Genomic DNA, 16,288 nt, shown 5'->3' on the forward strand with positions numbered 1-16,288 from the left:
GGCAGGTCAACCAACCACTGTGTTTTTCCCAGACCTTTGTTTAAGCATTTCTCCAAACTCCTAACTCCTCAAAACCGGAATTCAAATTGTATAGCTCAGGAAACATATAGATTCATTAACTAAACTCATTAGTGAATATATTAATTTGGATTCCTGGCAGCAAATAGAAAATCCCATTGGATAGGGCTGTTTCTTTTTTTTTAATCATTGACATATACAATTTTTTTTTTTTTTTTTTTTTTTTTTTTTTTTTTTTTTTGCGGTACGCGGGCCTCTCTCACTGTTGTGGCCTCTCCCGTTGCGGAGCACAGGCTCCGGACGCGCAGGCTCAGCGGCCATGGCTCACGGGCGGGCCGAGCCACTCCGCAGCATGTGGGATCCTCCCGGACCGGGGCACAAACCCGTGTCCCCTGCATCGGCAGGCGGACCCTCAACCACTGTGCCACCAGGGAAGCCCGACATATACTATTTTTAATACACAGTCCATATTCAAAAATTTCCAGCTGTCACAATAATATCTTTTGAGTACTGTTTTTTCCTGTCTGGGTTCCAATCCAGAATCACACATTGCATTTATTTATTTATTTATTAACGTCTCTATTGGAGTATAATGGCTTTACAATGTTGTGTTACTTTCTGCTGTATAACAAAGTGAATCAGCTAAATGTATACATATATCCCCATATCCCCTCCCTCTTGCGTCTCCCTCCACCTGGTCCCTATCACACCCCTCTAGGTGGTCACAAAGCACCGTGCTGATCTCCAGAAAGTAGGCATAGAGGGTTAGGGCTATTTCTTTACCCCACCTGCTCAACCTTGACAGTATAAAACGTATAAAGAAGAAGAAAACATTCACGCACAATTCCATCATCCAGAGCTGTGACCACTCTTCATATCTTTGTATGGGTCCTTTTTACTATCTACTTTTATGTAGTTATGATAAGTTGAAAAACAACTTGGATCCTTTATTCTAATTTAAGATTTAAAAAGAAGCGTTTCATTATGTGGTTAAAAATGTCCTAAAAGCGTTAGTAATGGCTGAATAATGTTGTATCCCACTGTGTGGACTTTCATTTACCTAACCAGTCTACTCATGTCAGTGGTTTATAGTTTTTCCACTGTTATAAATGGTGCGCTGCACATCTTTGTATATGAAACGCTTTTCTGGATTTGGAATATTTCCTTAGGATAAATTCTCAGAAGTGGAGTCTTTGGGCAGAAGGCAGTTGAACCGTATCATCAGATTCCCCTAGCTGAGTCTGAGAGCTTTTGCATCGCCAGGCATCTGGGTTTTGGAAGCCTTGTTATGATGGGAGCACGGACGCTGGGCTCTCCAGGCAAACCAGAGACTTTGTGAGCCACGCATAAGTCACACCCTGGGGTATCCTTAAAATCCCTTTGCCCTTGAATAGACATGTTGTGGTCACCAACAAGGGAAAAAATGTTTCTGAAGAAAACCTTGGTGTGCAAATACTTATTTTTAGGGGATGGGTGTGGTAGAATTCAAATAATCATTTCAGTCTCACTCTTAGTTTTATTGTCTTGGACTCTGTGTTCCATTAGGCTCATTATAAATAAAAGGCTTATGAATTTATTCTTGTGTTTTCAGAAACGGAAAATTTGATGTTACATTTGTATGGTTATACACAGGGTTCCGCCAAAATAGTGATTACTTTTTTTCGTTTGTATTTTTATGCACACTTTGCAAACAGCTTCCTAGCAGTCTCAGTCCAATTTTGATATACTTTATTAAATTGGCACTTTCAGAGCCTTGGATATTTTTATTTCCAACTGGGATTCATTTTGCACGTTAAAGATTTAGTCAAGGCAGAAGTTGCTGACAAATTTGGCTTCTCTTTCCTTGACATAGATTATTCTTCATTCTATGCACAAATACCAACCGCGAGTCCATGTCATCCGTAAAGACTGTGGGGATGATCTTTCTCCCATCAAGCCTGTTCCATGTGGGGAGGGAGTGAAGGCATTCTCCTTTCCAGAAACTGTTTTCACCACTGTCACCGCCTATCAGAACCAGCAGGTACTGTTCTCAGAATTGGGATCTTTCTAGCCGTTTAATTTCATGTGCAGATTGAAAGCTAGCTCTTCTTTTCACTGTATCTAAATGTTATGAATTGTCATAAAGCATTTGCCATCCAGAATATATATGTATTGTAATAACAATTATTTATCCATTATTCCTCATGTAAAGCTACTCTAGTGAGGATTTCTTTAGACCAGAGTGTGTCTCATGACTGGCAGTGTAGGTTTACTTTCCATTTTGAGACATTGAATCCTGATGTCATAATTAAAATTAGAAAGCATGTGTATTGACTAGGAAATAGACATGTAGGATATGAAAGTGAGTTGCATCACAGGGTATGGGATTTGACAGCTCACTTTATTTTAAAGCTACCATCCATATATTATGGGAAATATTTCAGAAGCATTTATCCTATGCAGTCATTTTAGTATATATATACAAAAGGGCTATTTCTTTCAAGATATGCTTTAATTGTGATAGAGGGTGATGCATATGCTTATATAGTCTGAGAGATGAGCGATTGTGGAGTAATCGTTTCATAAAATTGGAAATAATTTGAAAAGTGAAAAACTTCTTTTCTATATGAGTAAGTATATGTACTTCTTTAAGGCTGTGTCAAACAGGTGGATAACTGAATTGAGGCAATTATTTGATCCATGCAATTCTGGACAGATTTCATAAGAAATAGCGAAGGAGTTGAGGCTGATGTGGTCTGTGGTAGATTTTTTAAAAATTTCAACGGTCAGCAGAATTATTTTAGGTTTCCACTTCTCTTTACATTTATATACATCTCAGTTAACAATTTTAGGCTTTATAAACTCTCTGTTGTGTTTTCTGTTGTTTTAAAGCTTCTTAGGAGATTTGGACCCTGTCTTGTGCGTCCTCCTTTAGGGCTGAGAGGCTCATCTGTTCTCGTCCATGTGGCGACACCTGTCCCACAGCCCAGGCTGTCCTGTCCTCTCATACTCACGTTGTCACACTTCTATACAGGTTTTTGGGAGGGAACATGAAATTAACCTTTCAAAGGGCTGGAGAGGGCTTCCCTGGTGGCGCAGTGGTTGAGAGTCCGCCTGCCAATGCAGGGGACACAGGTTCGTGCCCCAGTCCGGAAGATCCCACATGCCGCGGAGCAGCTGGGCCCGTGAGCCATGGCCGCTGAGCCTGCACGTCTGGAGCCTGGGCTCCGCAGCGGGAGAGGCCGCAACAGTGAGAGGCCCGCAAGGGCTGGAGATAATTAGGAAGATATTCTTAAAATATGTCAGGTGTAGAAAATGTTTTTTATTAAAGGAAAAATATAATGCATGGGGAGAAAAGAGCAGAGTCATTTGTTACCCAGTTCATCTTTTTTCTCTGTCTGTCAGTCTCTCTCCAGCGCACCCAATTAACTGTGTTAAAAGTGTATTTTCTACTAGCCTCTGTGATACAATAAACGAGCTGCAGTGGGCTTTTGGTACATGTTGGTGACTAACACCAATTCACAAATGTTGACAAATCAATTAAGAGGATGGAAAAGTTAGAAGAAAAGAAAATTGATGATGAAAAACCATGTTCATTTTTTTAAACTTCCTGGCTGCCATTTTGAAGAACTTTTGGAAAATTGGTAAGCAGCCCATGCTTGGTGGCTGCCAGCGTGGGCTCTAAAGCCTGGGGTGCTAGCCCAGTTCTACGGCCAGTTAACCTTATGATCATAGGAAACTTAACCCAGTCTAAAAGAAACATAAAATTGGGATAATAACTACATCTAAGTTGCTATGAGAATTCAATAAAATAATATGCACAAAACTCGTATTACAGCACACATGGTATGCACTCAACAGATGTGATGTCAGCAATAAAAAAATCATTATAATAGTAATTGTGAAAAACCTATATTTAGACAAGGCACCATTATATAAATATGTACTCTTTTTTAAAATACTATTTTAAATGAACAACTTAAGTTATTAAATGTTCTTTAAACATGATTTAAATGAACAGATAATTGAGCTATAATGAATTATAAAGAATTCTTTCAATGGCAGAGTGGCAGACATGGTGAATTACTTAGCAGACTCTTACATTATCTCGTTTATAATGTAGTTTTATCCACACACTAAGACAGTAGCATATGGAGTACACCTACCTCAGGTGTTGCATGGCTGATTGGCAGATGGTTGAGAGCATACACAGCATAATATAGGGGGATTGCGGACGACTTTCCAAGGGTGCCTTTCTTTGCCTTAGTGTCGTCCAGCAGTGTTCATTTGTCCTTGGCCAAAATGGCACAATAAGAAAGAAGGATGTTCATTAACTTTGGAGATTCCACTAAACCAGGGAACACAGAAAACAAAGCACGATGTGCTTCTTAGAAAATAGGCTGTTAACTCCTTTGGGCAAAGTGGAGATCTGGTAAGAAACAAATGGGACGTTGTTCACTAGTGTCAATTTCAGGATGGTATGACTACAAAAAGTTGTTTTTAATGGAGACGATTAGACCACTTGCAAAAATGTTTCCCTCAAATCTTGGGGTCTTCCTGGGCAAAAATCTGGTTGTGAGTCAACAAATTACAACTGTAGTTAAAATGAAGCCATTATTTATTTCTCCTACATATATAAGATTGAATCCCATTAGAACCTTCAAGTCATGGTTACCTCTGGTTAGACATTCACTGTAGTGCTCTGACCAGGTCACGAATCCATAGATAAAAGAGGAGATGAGAGCCATAAAGATGATTCAAGGAGAGACAAAGTTAAAGGAATGTATATTGCCTATTTATGAAGAAGCTTAACAACATTCGAGCGTATAAATGTCTGTTAAATAGAAGCTGGATATTAGCTGCTCTGCATCACCACTACTGCAAGAGAAACAGACACATGTCACAGCGTTAATAAAGGGAAGAACTTTAGTTTAGAGAGATTGTCAAACAAAGGGCAAATTATCAACAGATGATTCAGAATCTCCTTCTCCAGGGATATTAAAAGCAAAGCAAACTTTATCTATTACAGAGCTTGAACAGAGGCGGGGGAATGTCCTTTTCATAGCAAATGAATGTCTAGATGATTTCTGAAATTCTCATGTAACTTTGCTACTAATATAATAAAATACCTGAGAAACAGGGAAGAACACAGTACATCCTCTGACAGTTAATTTTGGAGTTACTTATAGTTCTTCCATCATTTCCATTTTTAATAACCTTCCTTGGCATTTATAATAAGACTTGATGTGATTTTTTTTTCTGCTCTGCAGATTACTCGCCTGAAGATAGATAGGAATCCCTTTGCCAAAGGCTTCCGAGACTCTGGGCGTAACAGGTGAGCCTTAGTGAAAAACATTCTGGCTGTGATAAATATATTTGATTTTTTATTGTGAACTTTCCATGACAAAGTAAACAATTAAATTTACTGACATGGTTTTGAAATCACTTCTGATGAGGATTTAAATTTACTAATATCATTGAGCCTTGGATGTAACTTATTTTGGGTGTGGCATTTTGCCCATTTCTAAGATTAATATTGATGTGAAATGCTGGGGTGAAAACGGAAGTTCTCAGGGTGTACAGTGCATGCTGCCTCTGAAGGGGCCTTGTGGAAACCTGCCCCTCAAGATCCAGGGGCTTTAATATCCCAAATCAAAATACTCTCTGCATCTGCTCTTGGTTTAGAATTTGCTTAGTGATGTCACAATTATGTATTGATCTGTCTTCGAAATAGGACAGACTCTTGTTCACTCAGATTTCCAACTAGAATATGAGACTACTCCTCACTGCCAAGACAGCTGATGTTCTTTGGTTTCCAAATTTGTCTTGGCTCTACTGACAGCCACACACTTGTTTATTTTTTCTGTGTCGTGTTTTATGGTGTTTGTACTAAGTGGGAGAGCTACAATAATGAATTCCACCCTATTACTTTTTATCAAAAAGCAGACCACCCTAGTCTGTGTGCCAAGAGTTTTTGAATTTATTGATATGATTCTATCCCAATACAGTTCGGTGCAACGTTTTCTAAAATAACTGTTGATAGTAATAATAGACTAACGTTCTCCAGATGCCCTTTCAGGGTAAGACTTGGACTTAAATGTTTTTAAAAGCACTTTGTTTTTAAAAAGTATTTGAGACATTTTTTATCACTTTACTCCAGAAATACTTCTTGAAAACTTGGTATTGATAGGCGGTGTCTACATGAGGTCAAAATCCCCGATTATCTTATTTTAGGAACAATTTCACTTAAAATTGTAGAGAGAAAACAATCAAGCAGTAGTGCAGACTTTTAGTTCTTTCAGCTGATTAGCTGGGCAAGGTAGTGTAGACAGAGACCTTTTCTCAGAATAAACTCAAATGCTTGCAGAAAGACTTGATTTCATCTTCATATGCAATGATTCATTCAAACACCTGCCCTAAGCCTTAAACTTAGCACAGGCAGATCAACAAGACTGACTAATAACAGGGCTTCACTCTGTAGGAAGATTTGCAGGTATTCCTACTATACATTGTCTGCTGTATTGAGATGATTCTGTCATTTTAGATGTCTCTTTCCATGTGCAGAAAAACTTTGCTTGGCTTTTGTTATGTTGCATTAGCTCGTGGTTAACTTTGCTTTTCAGAGGAGTTTCTGAAAGTTGAATAATCTAGTAACTGGGGTGGTCACTGGTATGGTGACTGAAGGAAGCCCCTGGGATGACTCCTTTTCTACCTTGCCAAATACTTTGATGGAATCTTCTTGTGGTTTTGGTTATAGCCGAAGAGTATTTATCTATTTATGACCCTTGCATTTCTTTCAGTTCTTTTTTTTTTTTTAAAGCAGAGAATAAATTTATTAAAACTCACTGAAACTCTAGGAGGGCAGCATTTAGGCTTGAGACTATACATCCAGGAACTAAGTCCAGGCTCTCCTGTAGGATGGCTCTAGCAAAGACTTCACTGCTGTTGACATTGGGGGGTCACATGGCTTGTATGCAGTCTTTTTTTTTTCTTCCACTTTTATTGAGATGCAATTGACATACAGCATGCCTAAGTTTAAGATGTACTGCATAATGATTTGACTTACATACATCATGAAATGATGACCTCAATAAGTTTAGTGAACATCCATCATCTCATATAGATACAAAATTAAAGAAATAGAAAAACAATTTTTTTCCTTGTGATGAGAACTCTTAAGATTTCCTCTCTTAATAACTTTCCTCTGTAATATACAGCAGTGTTCATTATATTTATCATGTTGCACATTACTGTCAGTTCGTTTTTGAAGCAATAACTTTACACATATTTTTAAAGGTGTATTTTGGGTAGTAGTCATAGTGGATAAGCCTATAAGTAGAAGTGAGATGATAAGATACATATTACAAGGTTTCAGGAAGAATTCTAGATAAGTCAGCACAATGAAAAGATGTTAGTTTTTAAAACTTTTATCAGTGAGAAAAACTCAGAGGCATTGGTGAAAATAAACCACTAAGTCTCTTGTTTGGTACCATGAGGTCAAATGCTAGGTTTGATAGAAATTTTTTCTTCCCTTTGGCTGTTTCAGGAGTATATAAGCATGGCATCCATGGTGCTTGCTGTTTATTGCCTGACTCTAAACCTTTTAAAGTTTTTAATGGACATGCAAAAAATAATAAATTATGTTTTAACACTTTTTAAAGGTTGTTAAAATTTTAAATTTTTATTTTACTCCAAATCTTTAAACAATACCTTAGTATAGGAAAAACATGTTGAACTTATACATAGCTTTCTTGTTAGTGAAATGAATAGTTTCACTTTTTTTCTCATTTAAATGACTTCTGTTTATCATAGAAAAGCTCTTCAGTGCCCATTTTGGAATGCTAAATATCTATGGACCAGTATTCCCAGTTTTAAAAAAATCTGATTTTAACATTTTCCATTGACAAATGCAAAAGACACTTATAATGAAAAGAGAGAATTTGGTCAGCTTTAAAGATTTCTAACTTATGTATTATTTTCCTTTAAAAAGGAAGTTATCTGTAAGACCAGGAAGGTGCGTTGGTGCTGAGGACTTGGGGGAGGGGTGATATGTTTTCATATATTGATAGAGAAAAAAGCCCATGAGAAAAAATTCAAAATATTTCTTTAATACCCCCAGTTTTCTTGCACTGTTGTTACTGCTTTTTAATACACATTCTGTTTTTATTTTTCCCTAGACATGAAATAAACAAATTATGCAGGACAAGAAAGAAACTTGGACTTGTGATTTTTTTAAACTTTATAAAACAATTGAATTAAAAATTATACCCTCCTGGCTATTTATGGTTCTGCAGCCTATTTTATAGGAATCAGTAGCTTCAGCCCTTAAAAGCTCTCCTGCAAGACATTTGTTACGTGAAGGAGAATTTATGTGCTGAGAATAGTTTCATTCTTCAGTTAGGCCTTACGGTTGACCCTATAAAATGTTTTACTCAGGAAGGTACAAAAATTTCTTCTCTTTAAATACTTCAGGAAAAACATAACCATTTTACTAAATAAACTTGGCCATTTGATAGCATAAATTAGCGAGGTGATAAAATGTGGAAATTGTTCAAAAGCATCTTGTATAAATTACCGTCTTGGCTACACTCCTGCAGGAGGTGTCTTTTATCTTTTCTTTAACTAGATGGGAAAAAGTCTCCATTACTGGAGAAAATGAAGGCTTTTTAAAAAAAATGTCCAGATTCAGCTAATAAATATTTTATAACTGTTTCCTGCGAAATATCTGAAATCCTTTCTAGAACTTGCAGTGTGAAACAACAGCTTCAAGAAAAATATCAATAGGTCCAAATCAGATCACATGTAGATCTGTCACCTTCAGAGCATCCCTTTACAGCTTAGGGTTATATATTTGTGAGGATCAATAACTTCTCCCTAAAAATTTGGTCTGTGGGTTTGTATTTGAAGCATCATACAGTTTATACTGCTAAAGCAAATAAGGCACTGATGGTCATCTCCACAGCTAGTAAATTTCTAGGTCCCATCGATGCTCAGGACTTACCGCTTTGTAAATTCCCCTTGAGATCACTCCAGGACTACTCTGGTATCCTGAATATTTAAAACTACAATTACGAAAACTCATCTATGCGGTTTCACAAAGCAGTTTATACAAAACTGTGTCCTAACTTCTTTAGCTTAAAAAAGCTTGTTTCTAGAAAGTCATAAAAATTGAGTATTAGTACAAGCTAAAAATAGAGCAATCAGCTCAACAGCACCCAGCGTTCATAAGTTGAGTATTAAATGAAACCTGCAGGTCATGTGGGGCTTTGGGACTGACCAGGCTGCCAACCTTCTCCCCAGTCAATACTTTAATGTACATAAAATATTGCTGAGTAGAGTGGCCTTGGATCTGGTTTGTAGTCAGCCACAGATAGCATGTCTCGTTTGGAAAAAAATCACTTCGTGGTAAACAACTTGAGAGCTAGGAGAGGGTTTAAAGCTTTGTATTCCAATCCTCACTTTGTGGGAAACTGCAGTCCAGGGAGCTTCAAACATTTACTCAAGGTTAGTGGGTTGTAGTTACAACCCAGTTCTCCTGATCTCCAATCCAGTGTCCTTACCACAAAATAGTCCTCTCTCTGGGGCACACTGATTCCATCCGAAGACAGACTCTGTCCTTCGTGCTCAGGGCAGCCCAGGGCAAGCAGCGGAAGATGGTTTTAGCTGCACGCACAGGTCACTTACCATGGGTCTTTAGACAGCTCTCGCCATGTTGTACAGGGGGTGTGACTCTGTGAGGCGGTTTTCTCTAGTCTTAGTTCATAGCTCATGACGTGGGGATGGAGGGAAAGTAGCACGTGGAGTCTAAGCTATTAAAGATAGACCCTGTCTTTAATATCAGCATTAAATACAGATTATCTGTATTAAATAAAACTGCATCTGACAATCACAAGAGGTGTTCGTGTGCTGTTTGACACTCAGGAATCAGACATTTCCTACAGTGGAGCTATATATTTCATGAAAAGCACAATGTTACCTAGATTAACAAATTGCTTAGCACTGAGATGATTGAGGAAATAGTTGGTGAGGCCTTGAGAATGTGCTAGTTGAGTGAAGGGCCTCATTTCTATGACCTAGAGGACTTAGTTATCTGATGTATGGAAGTGATATCTGAATCACTTACAGTAGGAGATACATACATTTATTATGTATTTAGAGTAGTCACCCTTGTTTTAAAACATACACGTATCCATGTAAGTAGCCCATAATGAAGTTATCCTGTCTCTCTTAAGTGTCCATTCATTCAGTGTGTGTAGGGGCTTTAAAATAATGTCTGCTGCTGATACTAGCTCCATATACCGTAGCACCCTGTGAGATCACCTTCCTGGGATCATCCTCCAGGCTGGGCTGAGAAGCCAGGGCTGCCCCCTCTTCCCCAGAGCCCGCCCTGGCTGCCCTGCGTGTGGTGATCACGCCTCTGAGAGAGAAGTCAGTTTTCTTAGGATGAGTGCTCTTCTCAGCTGGCTGCCGAGGCACCGGATGCTGGATAGAAATGCCTCTACAGGGCGTGCTTTTGTGGCAGAGCTCTCCGCATCAGAGGGAGAGTGGTGTAACAGGGAGAGAGGATGAGCTCCAGATCACAGCAAAGCCGTGGACTCATGGCAGCTAGGATGGACTCTCTCCACCCCAACTTCCTGGTACAAGGGTACAGCTTTTTATCCCCTGAGATCAGCTAAGTTTTCTGAGAACGTTAACAGGACATCCTGGGTGGATTCCATCCTCTTGTGCTCCTGGCGACAGAATGGTAGCTCATCTCTGAACCATTTCTTTTTCTGTTTGTGCCAAGCTCCTCACTTGCCAATGTGGGGGGCCACTGTCAACAGCAGCGGTGTTTTCTGAGCTGCTTATTGTGGCTGCAAACTCCAACTGCTCCTAACTGAGCTTCTTGTGTTCACCCCCATCCTGACCCTTCCATTTAGAATGGGTTTGGAAGCCCTTGTGGAGTCATATGCATTCTGGAGACCTTCACTACGGACCCTCACCTTTGAAGATATCCCTGGAATTCCCAAGCAAGGTAAATCACAAAGTCTCTTGGGTCAGGGACTTCCCTGGTGGTCCAGTGGTTAAGACTTCACCTTCCAATGCAGGGGGTGCAGGTTCGATCCCTGGTCTGGGAGCTAAGATCCCACATGCCTCCCGGCCAAAAAACCAAAACATAAAACAGAAGCAATAGTGTAACAAATTCAATAAAGACTTTAGAAATGGTCCACATCAAAAAAAAAAGACTTAAAAACGAAAAAAAAAAAAAGAAGTCTCCTGGCTCATGTATACAGCCAGGTCCTGCCTAGATGCTCAGGCACTGAAAACTGCACAAGTCATTGCTTGTGCTCTATAATGGCGACCTCATTACCAACATCCTCCCATTACAGGATCCCTCTCTTTTCTGTCTGGTATGGGGATGGGCCAGGAAAATGGCCGTTGTGGTCAAAGGTTAAGTCTTGGATGTTTTAGGCTGTTTATATATTTCATAACCTTTACTTTACCCTAAATCTCTTCTTAAAATTAGAGGTAGACTAGTTGGCCCTGGTACCAGGTGTACTTCACAGATAATTGCCCATGCTGGTCCCGGTTTACCCTTTCTTGCCAGCTTCCTCTTCCTTCAGCAGAATTGCCTCTAGGCAGGGTTCTCTTGTATTTATGATGAGAAGGTCAGGCACACTGAGGCAACCTTCCCTGAGCTCCCCTTTGAGTATTTCCTGCGAGCTCAGGGCTGGTGTTTCCTCAGAGGGAGCAGCATGGAAAGGGATGACACTTCCTTCTCTACTTGGTAGGTAGGACTCGCGGCTCACTCCTGCACTCAGGCATTTTACGTCTGATCCTGCCCAGCACCCCGTTGAGAATTTAGCATTGCTGGGTTTTAGATAATTATCATTGGGCAGATTGGGCTTTTAGATTATTTTAAGAAGCTGTATAAAACACTGTCACTAGAGCAATGAAGGTTTTACAACCTATCCAGCCCATTGGAATTCTCTTCTCTCCCTAAGTTCCGTCAAGTTGCAAACATCAATCTGTCAGCGAATCCAGAGGGGGGAGTCAGCCGCCACCACTGTTATTGATTGGATGCAGGGTTAACCCCCCTCTCTATTTCACAGGGCTGTTTACTTGCTGGACCTCTGCTCTTGTGTTAGCATGTGATTCACCAAACCATTTTCTGTTTGGAAATGAGATATGTATACATGTAGCTGATTCACTTCGTTGTACAGCAGAAACTAACACAACATTGTAAAGCAACTATACTCCAATTAAAAAGAAAATAAAGTTCTAGATGGTTGCCTTATTTCAGTAGCCCTGAGTGGTACAGTCATTGATGCACACAAGCTTGCAGTGGGAAGTTGCAAGTTTGTTTGAGGCAGGATGTGTCTTTGACCAATTTGGCTCTTTTCTTTGAATTCCTTCTTTTTTGGCAAGAAAATATATTGCTCCAGAGGAAGCTCTGCCGAAAGAAAGAGTAAAAGTTGGGTAGGGGCTTCCCTGGTGGCGCAGTGGTTGAGAGTCCACCTGCCGATGCAGGGGACACGGGTTTGTGCCCCGGTCCGGGAAGATCCCACATGCCGCGGAGCGGCTGAGTCCGTGAGCCATGGCCGCTGAGCCTGTGCGTCCAGAGCCTGTGTTCCACAACGGGAGAGGCCACAACAGTGAGAGGCCCGCGTACAGTCAAAAAAAAAAAAAAAAAAAAGTTGGGTAGAAGTGAGGTGATGGAACTTTTGGAACAAGATACAGGGTAAGATGAAATTTATATTTTCTAAAGTTGCCAGGAAAGTCAGTATTTGTAGTGTTTATTATTAAAAAATGAGAAAACTTTGAGAAAGCTAATTGAGGGAGAAAATGTGAAAATTCTATGTGATAGTGTCCTAATATCTTCTGGAAAAAAAAATAGTCACTCCTTGGGGAGATAATTTCCTTGAAAATATTGAGAGGATTTATGTTTAAAATATTTCAGTCTGAATTCAATTAAATTACAATTCCTGAGAGTGGAGACCATCTCCTTTTCGTCTTTGTACCCGCCCCTTGTAACAAGTCCGTCTAGCTCATGTGTACACAGTTGAAAGGAAAAGATGCTCTTTACATTTCAATTTCTTTTGTAGGAAATGCAGGTTCCTCCACCTTACTCCAAGGTTCTGGGAATGGCGTTGCGGCCACCCACCCTCATCTTCTGTCCGGCTCCCCTTGTTCGTCTCCAGCCTTCCACCTGGGACCCAACACCAGCCAGCTGTGTAGTCTGGCCCCGGCTGACTACTCCGCATGCGCCCGCTCTAGCCTAACCCTCAACCGATACAGCACGTCCTTGGCCGAGACCTACAACAGGCTCACCAATCAGACGGGCGAGACCTTCGCCCCGCCCAGGACTCCCTCCTACGTGGGCGTGAGCGGCAGCGCCTCGGTGAACATGTCCATGGGCGGCACGGATGGGGACACCTTCAGCTGCCCACAGACCAGCTTGTCCATGCAGATTTCCGGGATGTCCCCCCAGCTCCAGTACATCATGCCTTCACCCCCCAGCAACGCCTTTGCTGCTAACCAGACACACCAGGGTTCCTATAACACGTTCAGGTTACACAGCCCCTGTGCCTTGTATGGATATAACTTCTCCACATCCCCCAAACTGGCTGCCAGTCCTGAGAAAATTGTTTCTTCCCAAGGAAGTTTCTTGGGGTCCTCACCGAGTGGGACCATGACGGATCGGCAGATGTTGCCCCCCGTGGAAGGAGTGCACCTGCTTAGCAGTGGGGGTCAGCAGAGTTTCTTTGATTCTAGGACCCTAGGAAGCTTAACTCTCTCATCATCTCAAGTGTCTGCACATATGGTCTGATGAAGCCTTTAAGTTAAACTACATTGGAATCTGGCTAATGTATATTCTTTCTTCGTTTTCCTTGTCTTTTCTTTTTGGAAAGCAATATGAAAAGAAACTTATCAGTAGCTTGTAAAATGTACATATAATAGAAAATGAAGGCTCACTGAGTTTTTTTGACTTTCTCATGGTGAGATTGTAATTATCTTTGGTACATATGTATACTGTATATGGCATGTGGGGTTTTGCAGCCTACAAAACCACATCCTCCCTCTATTTTTCCCCCCAGTTACACAGAGTATTGGCATAAATGTAGTATGTTTAACCAAAGTTCTCATACTTTTTAAAAAACCAAACAGCAAACTTAAAACTTGGCAATGACACTAACCAGACTAAGACATATAACTTAATTTATCAGGAAAATGCTCTACACAGTTTCCTACTTGAGGGTTGATAACCAGCAGTAACCAGCACACAGAGTCTCGTGAATTCTGTTATTCTTGGGCACAATGTGAGAACCTAAGTCAGTAGAAGTCTTAGTAATAGTACTGAGGTATCTGTAATCATGAAGGATTAGCTTTTGTGTTCCTACTTGCTTTTATTTATCACAGGTATTAGGTGACTTTGGTCCTATAAAAATTCATAATCCATAGTAATTACTTTCTTAAGGAAAATGGAAAAGCTTGTGATTTTTTTCACTTTCTATTGGACAGGTAAGAGGTATTTATTCATCTGCAGAGAATAAATTTCCAGTATTTTGGATTTTTTGCTCATTTTATTTAGTATCAAGTAGACTATTAAAGAATGTCCTATAGACATTTTAAATTCCAGTTTTCACCAGGGAAGGAATATATGATATGACTGGAATGGCAAAAAGAAAATAAATCCACCTCAAATTCTTTGATTCCAATGAGAAATGTCTAGCTTTTTAAATCAAGAAGAATTATATTGTTAGCTATCCCTTAGGTTTTTATAGTGTTTTGGTTTTTTTTAATTCAGGATTTTTTTCCACCTTGCTTTGAGATTCCTGACCCATGGTCTATAAGTAAGGGGAAAAGGCATTTATGCTACTTATTTATATCTCATAACTCCTACAAATTGAAACCTTCCCCCTCCTGAACCTTGTCCCTTTGTCTGAAGTCTTTCTCAAAACAGATAGATTCTAGGCCTTCATGGTGTTAAATAACACTGTAAGGAATTTCAGGGGGTTATCTCCAGCAATCTGTCTTTTGGGGGTTGCAGTGCAAAGGCCAAAGCCCATTACTATAAAGTTCCTTTTGGAAGACTAAGGAGGAAGATACCAATTATGATAAAGGAGCTGTAAAACTTTTAACCTCAACATCATTTTTAACCTCAAAACTGAAAAAAAGAAAATGAAAGCAGTATTATTTTTTAAAAACCCCTAAAACAATGTATACAGGGTTTCGAAGCATGTAGTAACTTTGATAGCACATAATGAGATGAATAGGAAAGGCTAAGAATGCAAGGTGAAGAGGATTACCGAATGTCTATTGAGGATAAAATCATGTGTCTGTTCATTGACTCACTACATTTCATATATTTGCCAAGCAAAAGCAGTGTGTTTCAGTGCTAAACAGAATGGCTTTAACCTATCCCTAGGTTAGATGGGGCTAGGGCGAAGCTCCTGGTTTGCTTCTTTACTTTAAAACAGCATGGCTGTTACATATTGAGGGAGATTACTATTTAAACAGTATTTGCACAGAATGTGACTCTGTTTATATATACTGATAAATTTCCTCATGGGTTCTCTAACAGTTTGTCCAATTAGTATTGATCTTTAAATTTAAAATTAGCATGAAGGCACATGACATATATCCAATAGGTAGATCTACATAAGATGTTTGTGTATGGTATTAATAACTTGACAAAGATTCGGGAAACGTCCTTATTATGAGTACATCCCAGCCTCAGTGCTTGGTATAATTTAAGGAGAACAAGAGAGTTTTTCCATCTGGAGAAAACATAGAAAGTAATGATCTATACCTATATGCATTAATAAGATGAGAATTTTCCTTTCTGCTCTTTGTGATTTGAGATGACACCACAATACAAGTAGCATTTTTAATTAATCTTTTCTTTTCGATTTAGCAATATTGTACAAATGCTGTTTCCTTTAGGCTTTACTGTAAATATTAATCATCATGTCACTTCAAAGACTAGCCTTTTATCATTATATTAAATGACATACAGGCATTGATAATTATAATTATATATCTGTATTTTATTAAAAAATGCTTAAGAAATTATATATTAAAGTGTGTTACTAAACCCTTTCATGGCTTTGGAGGGGAATCATTTGAAGTGTCTATAAATGTTGTTCCAAGAACAGGCCCACACACGCATGCTCCAAACACAAATTTTGTGGCTTATGAGTACAAGGCACGGGGAAACGGGCCTGGTATTCACTTTTGATGTGTTCGATATAATTTCTTGGTGCCTTGACCATTTCATTGAAGGTGAAGACCTGACAAATGTTGAACA

General features: G+C 39.5%; 1 protein-coding gene across 1 annotated transcript in view; it reads left to right on the top strand.

The window, feature by feature from the left end:
• TBX18 (T-box transcription factor 18) overlaps positions 1-16,070 on the top strand; it is a 31,361-nt gene extending 15,291 nt beyond the window's left edge. The window contains exons 5-8 of the mRNA XM_004270067.3: positions 1,871-2,038; positions 5,268-5,332; positions 10,917-11,011; positions 13,083-16,070. Of these exons, the coding sequence (XP_004270115.1) occupies positions 1,871-2,038; positions 5,268-5,332; positions 10,917-11,011; positions 13,083-13,807 (1,053 nt within the window). The 3' untranslated portion in view covers positions 13,808-16,070. The remainder of the gene's footprint in view (positions 1-1,870; positions 2,039-5,267; positions 5,333-10,916; positions 11,012-13,082) is intronic.
• Positions 16,071-16,288: the final 218 nt, after the last annotated feature.

The sequence above is a fragment of the Orcinus orca genome, chromosome 12 (genome assembly GCF_937001465.1).
Source record: "Orcinus orca chromosome 12, mOrcOrc1.1, whole genome shotgun sequence".
NCBI lineage: Eukaryota > Metazoa > Chordata > Mammalia > Artiodactyla > Delphinidae > Orcinus > Orcinus orca.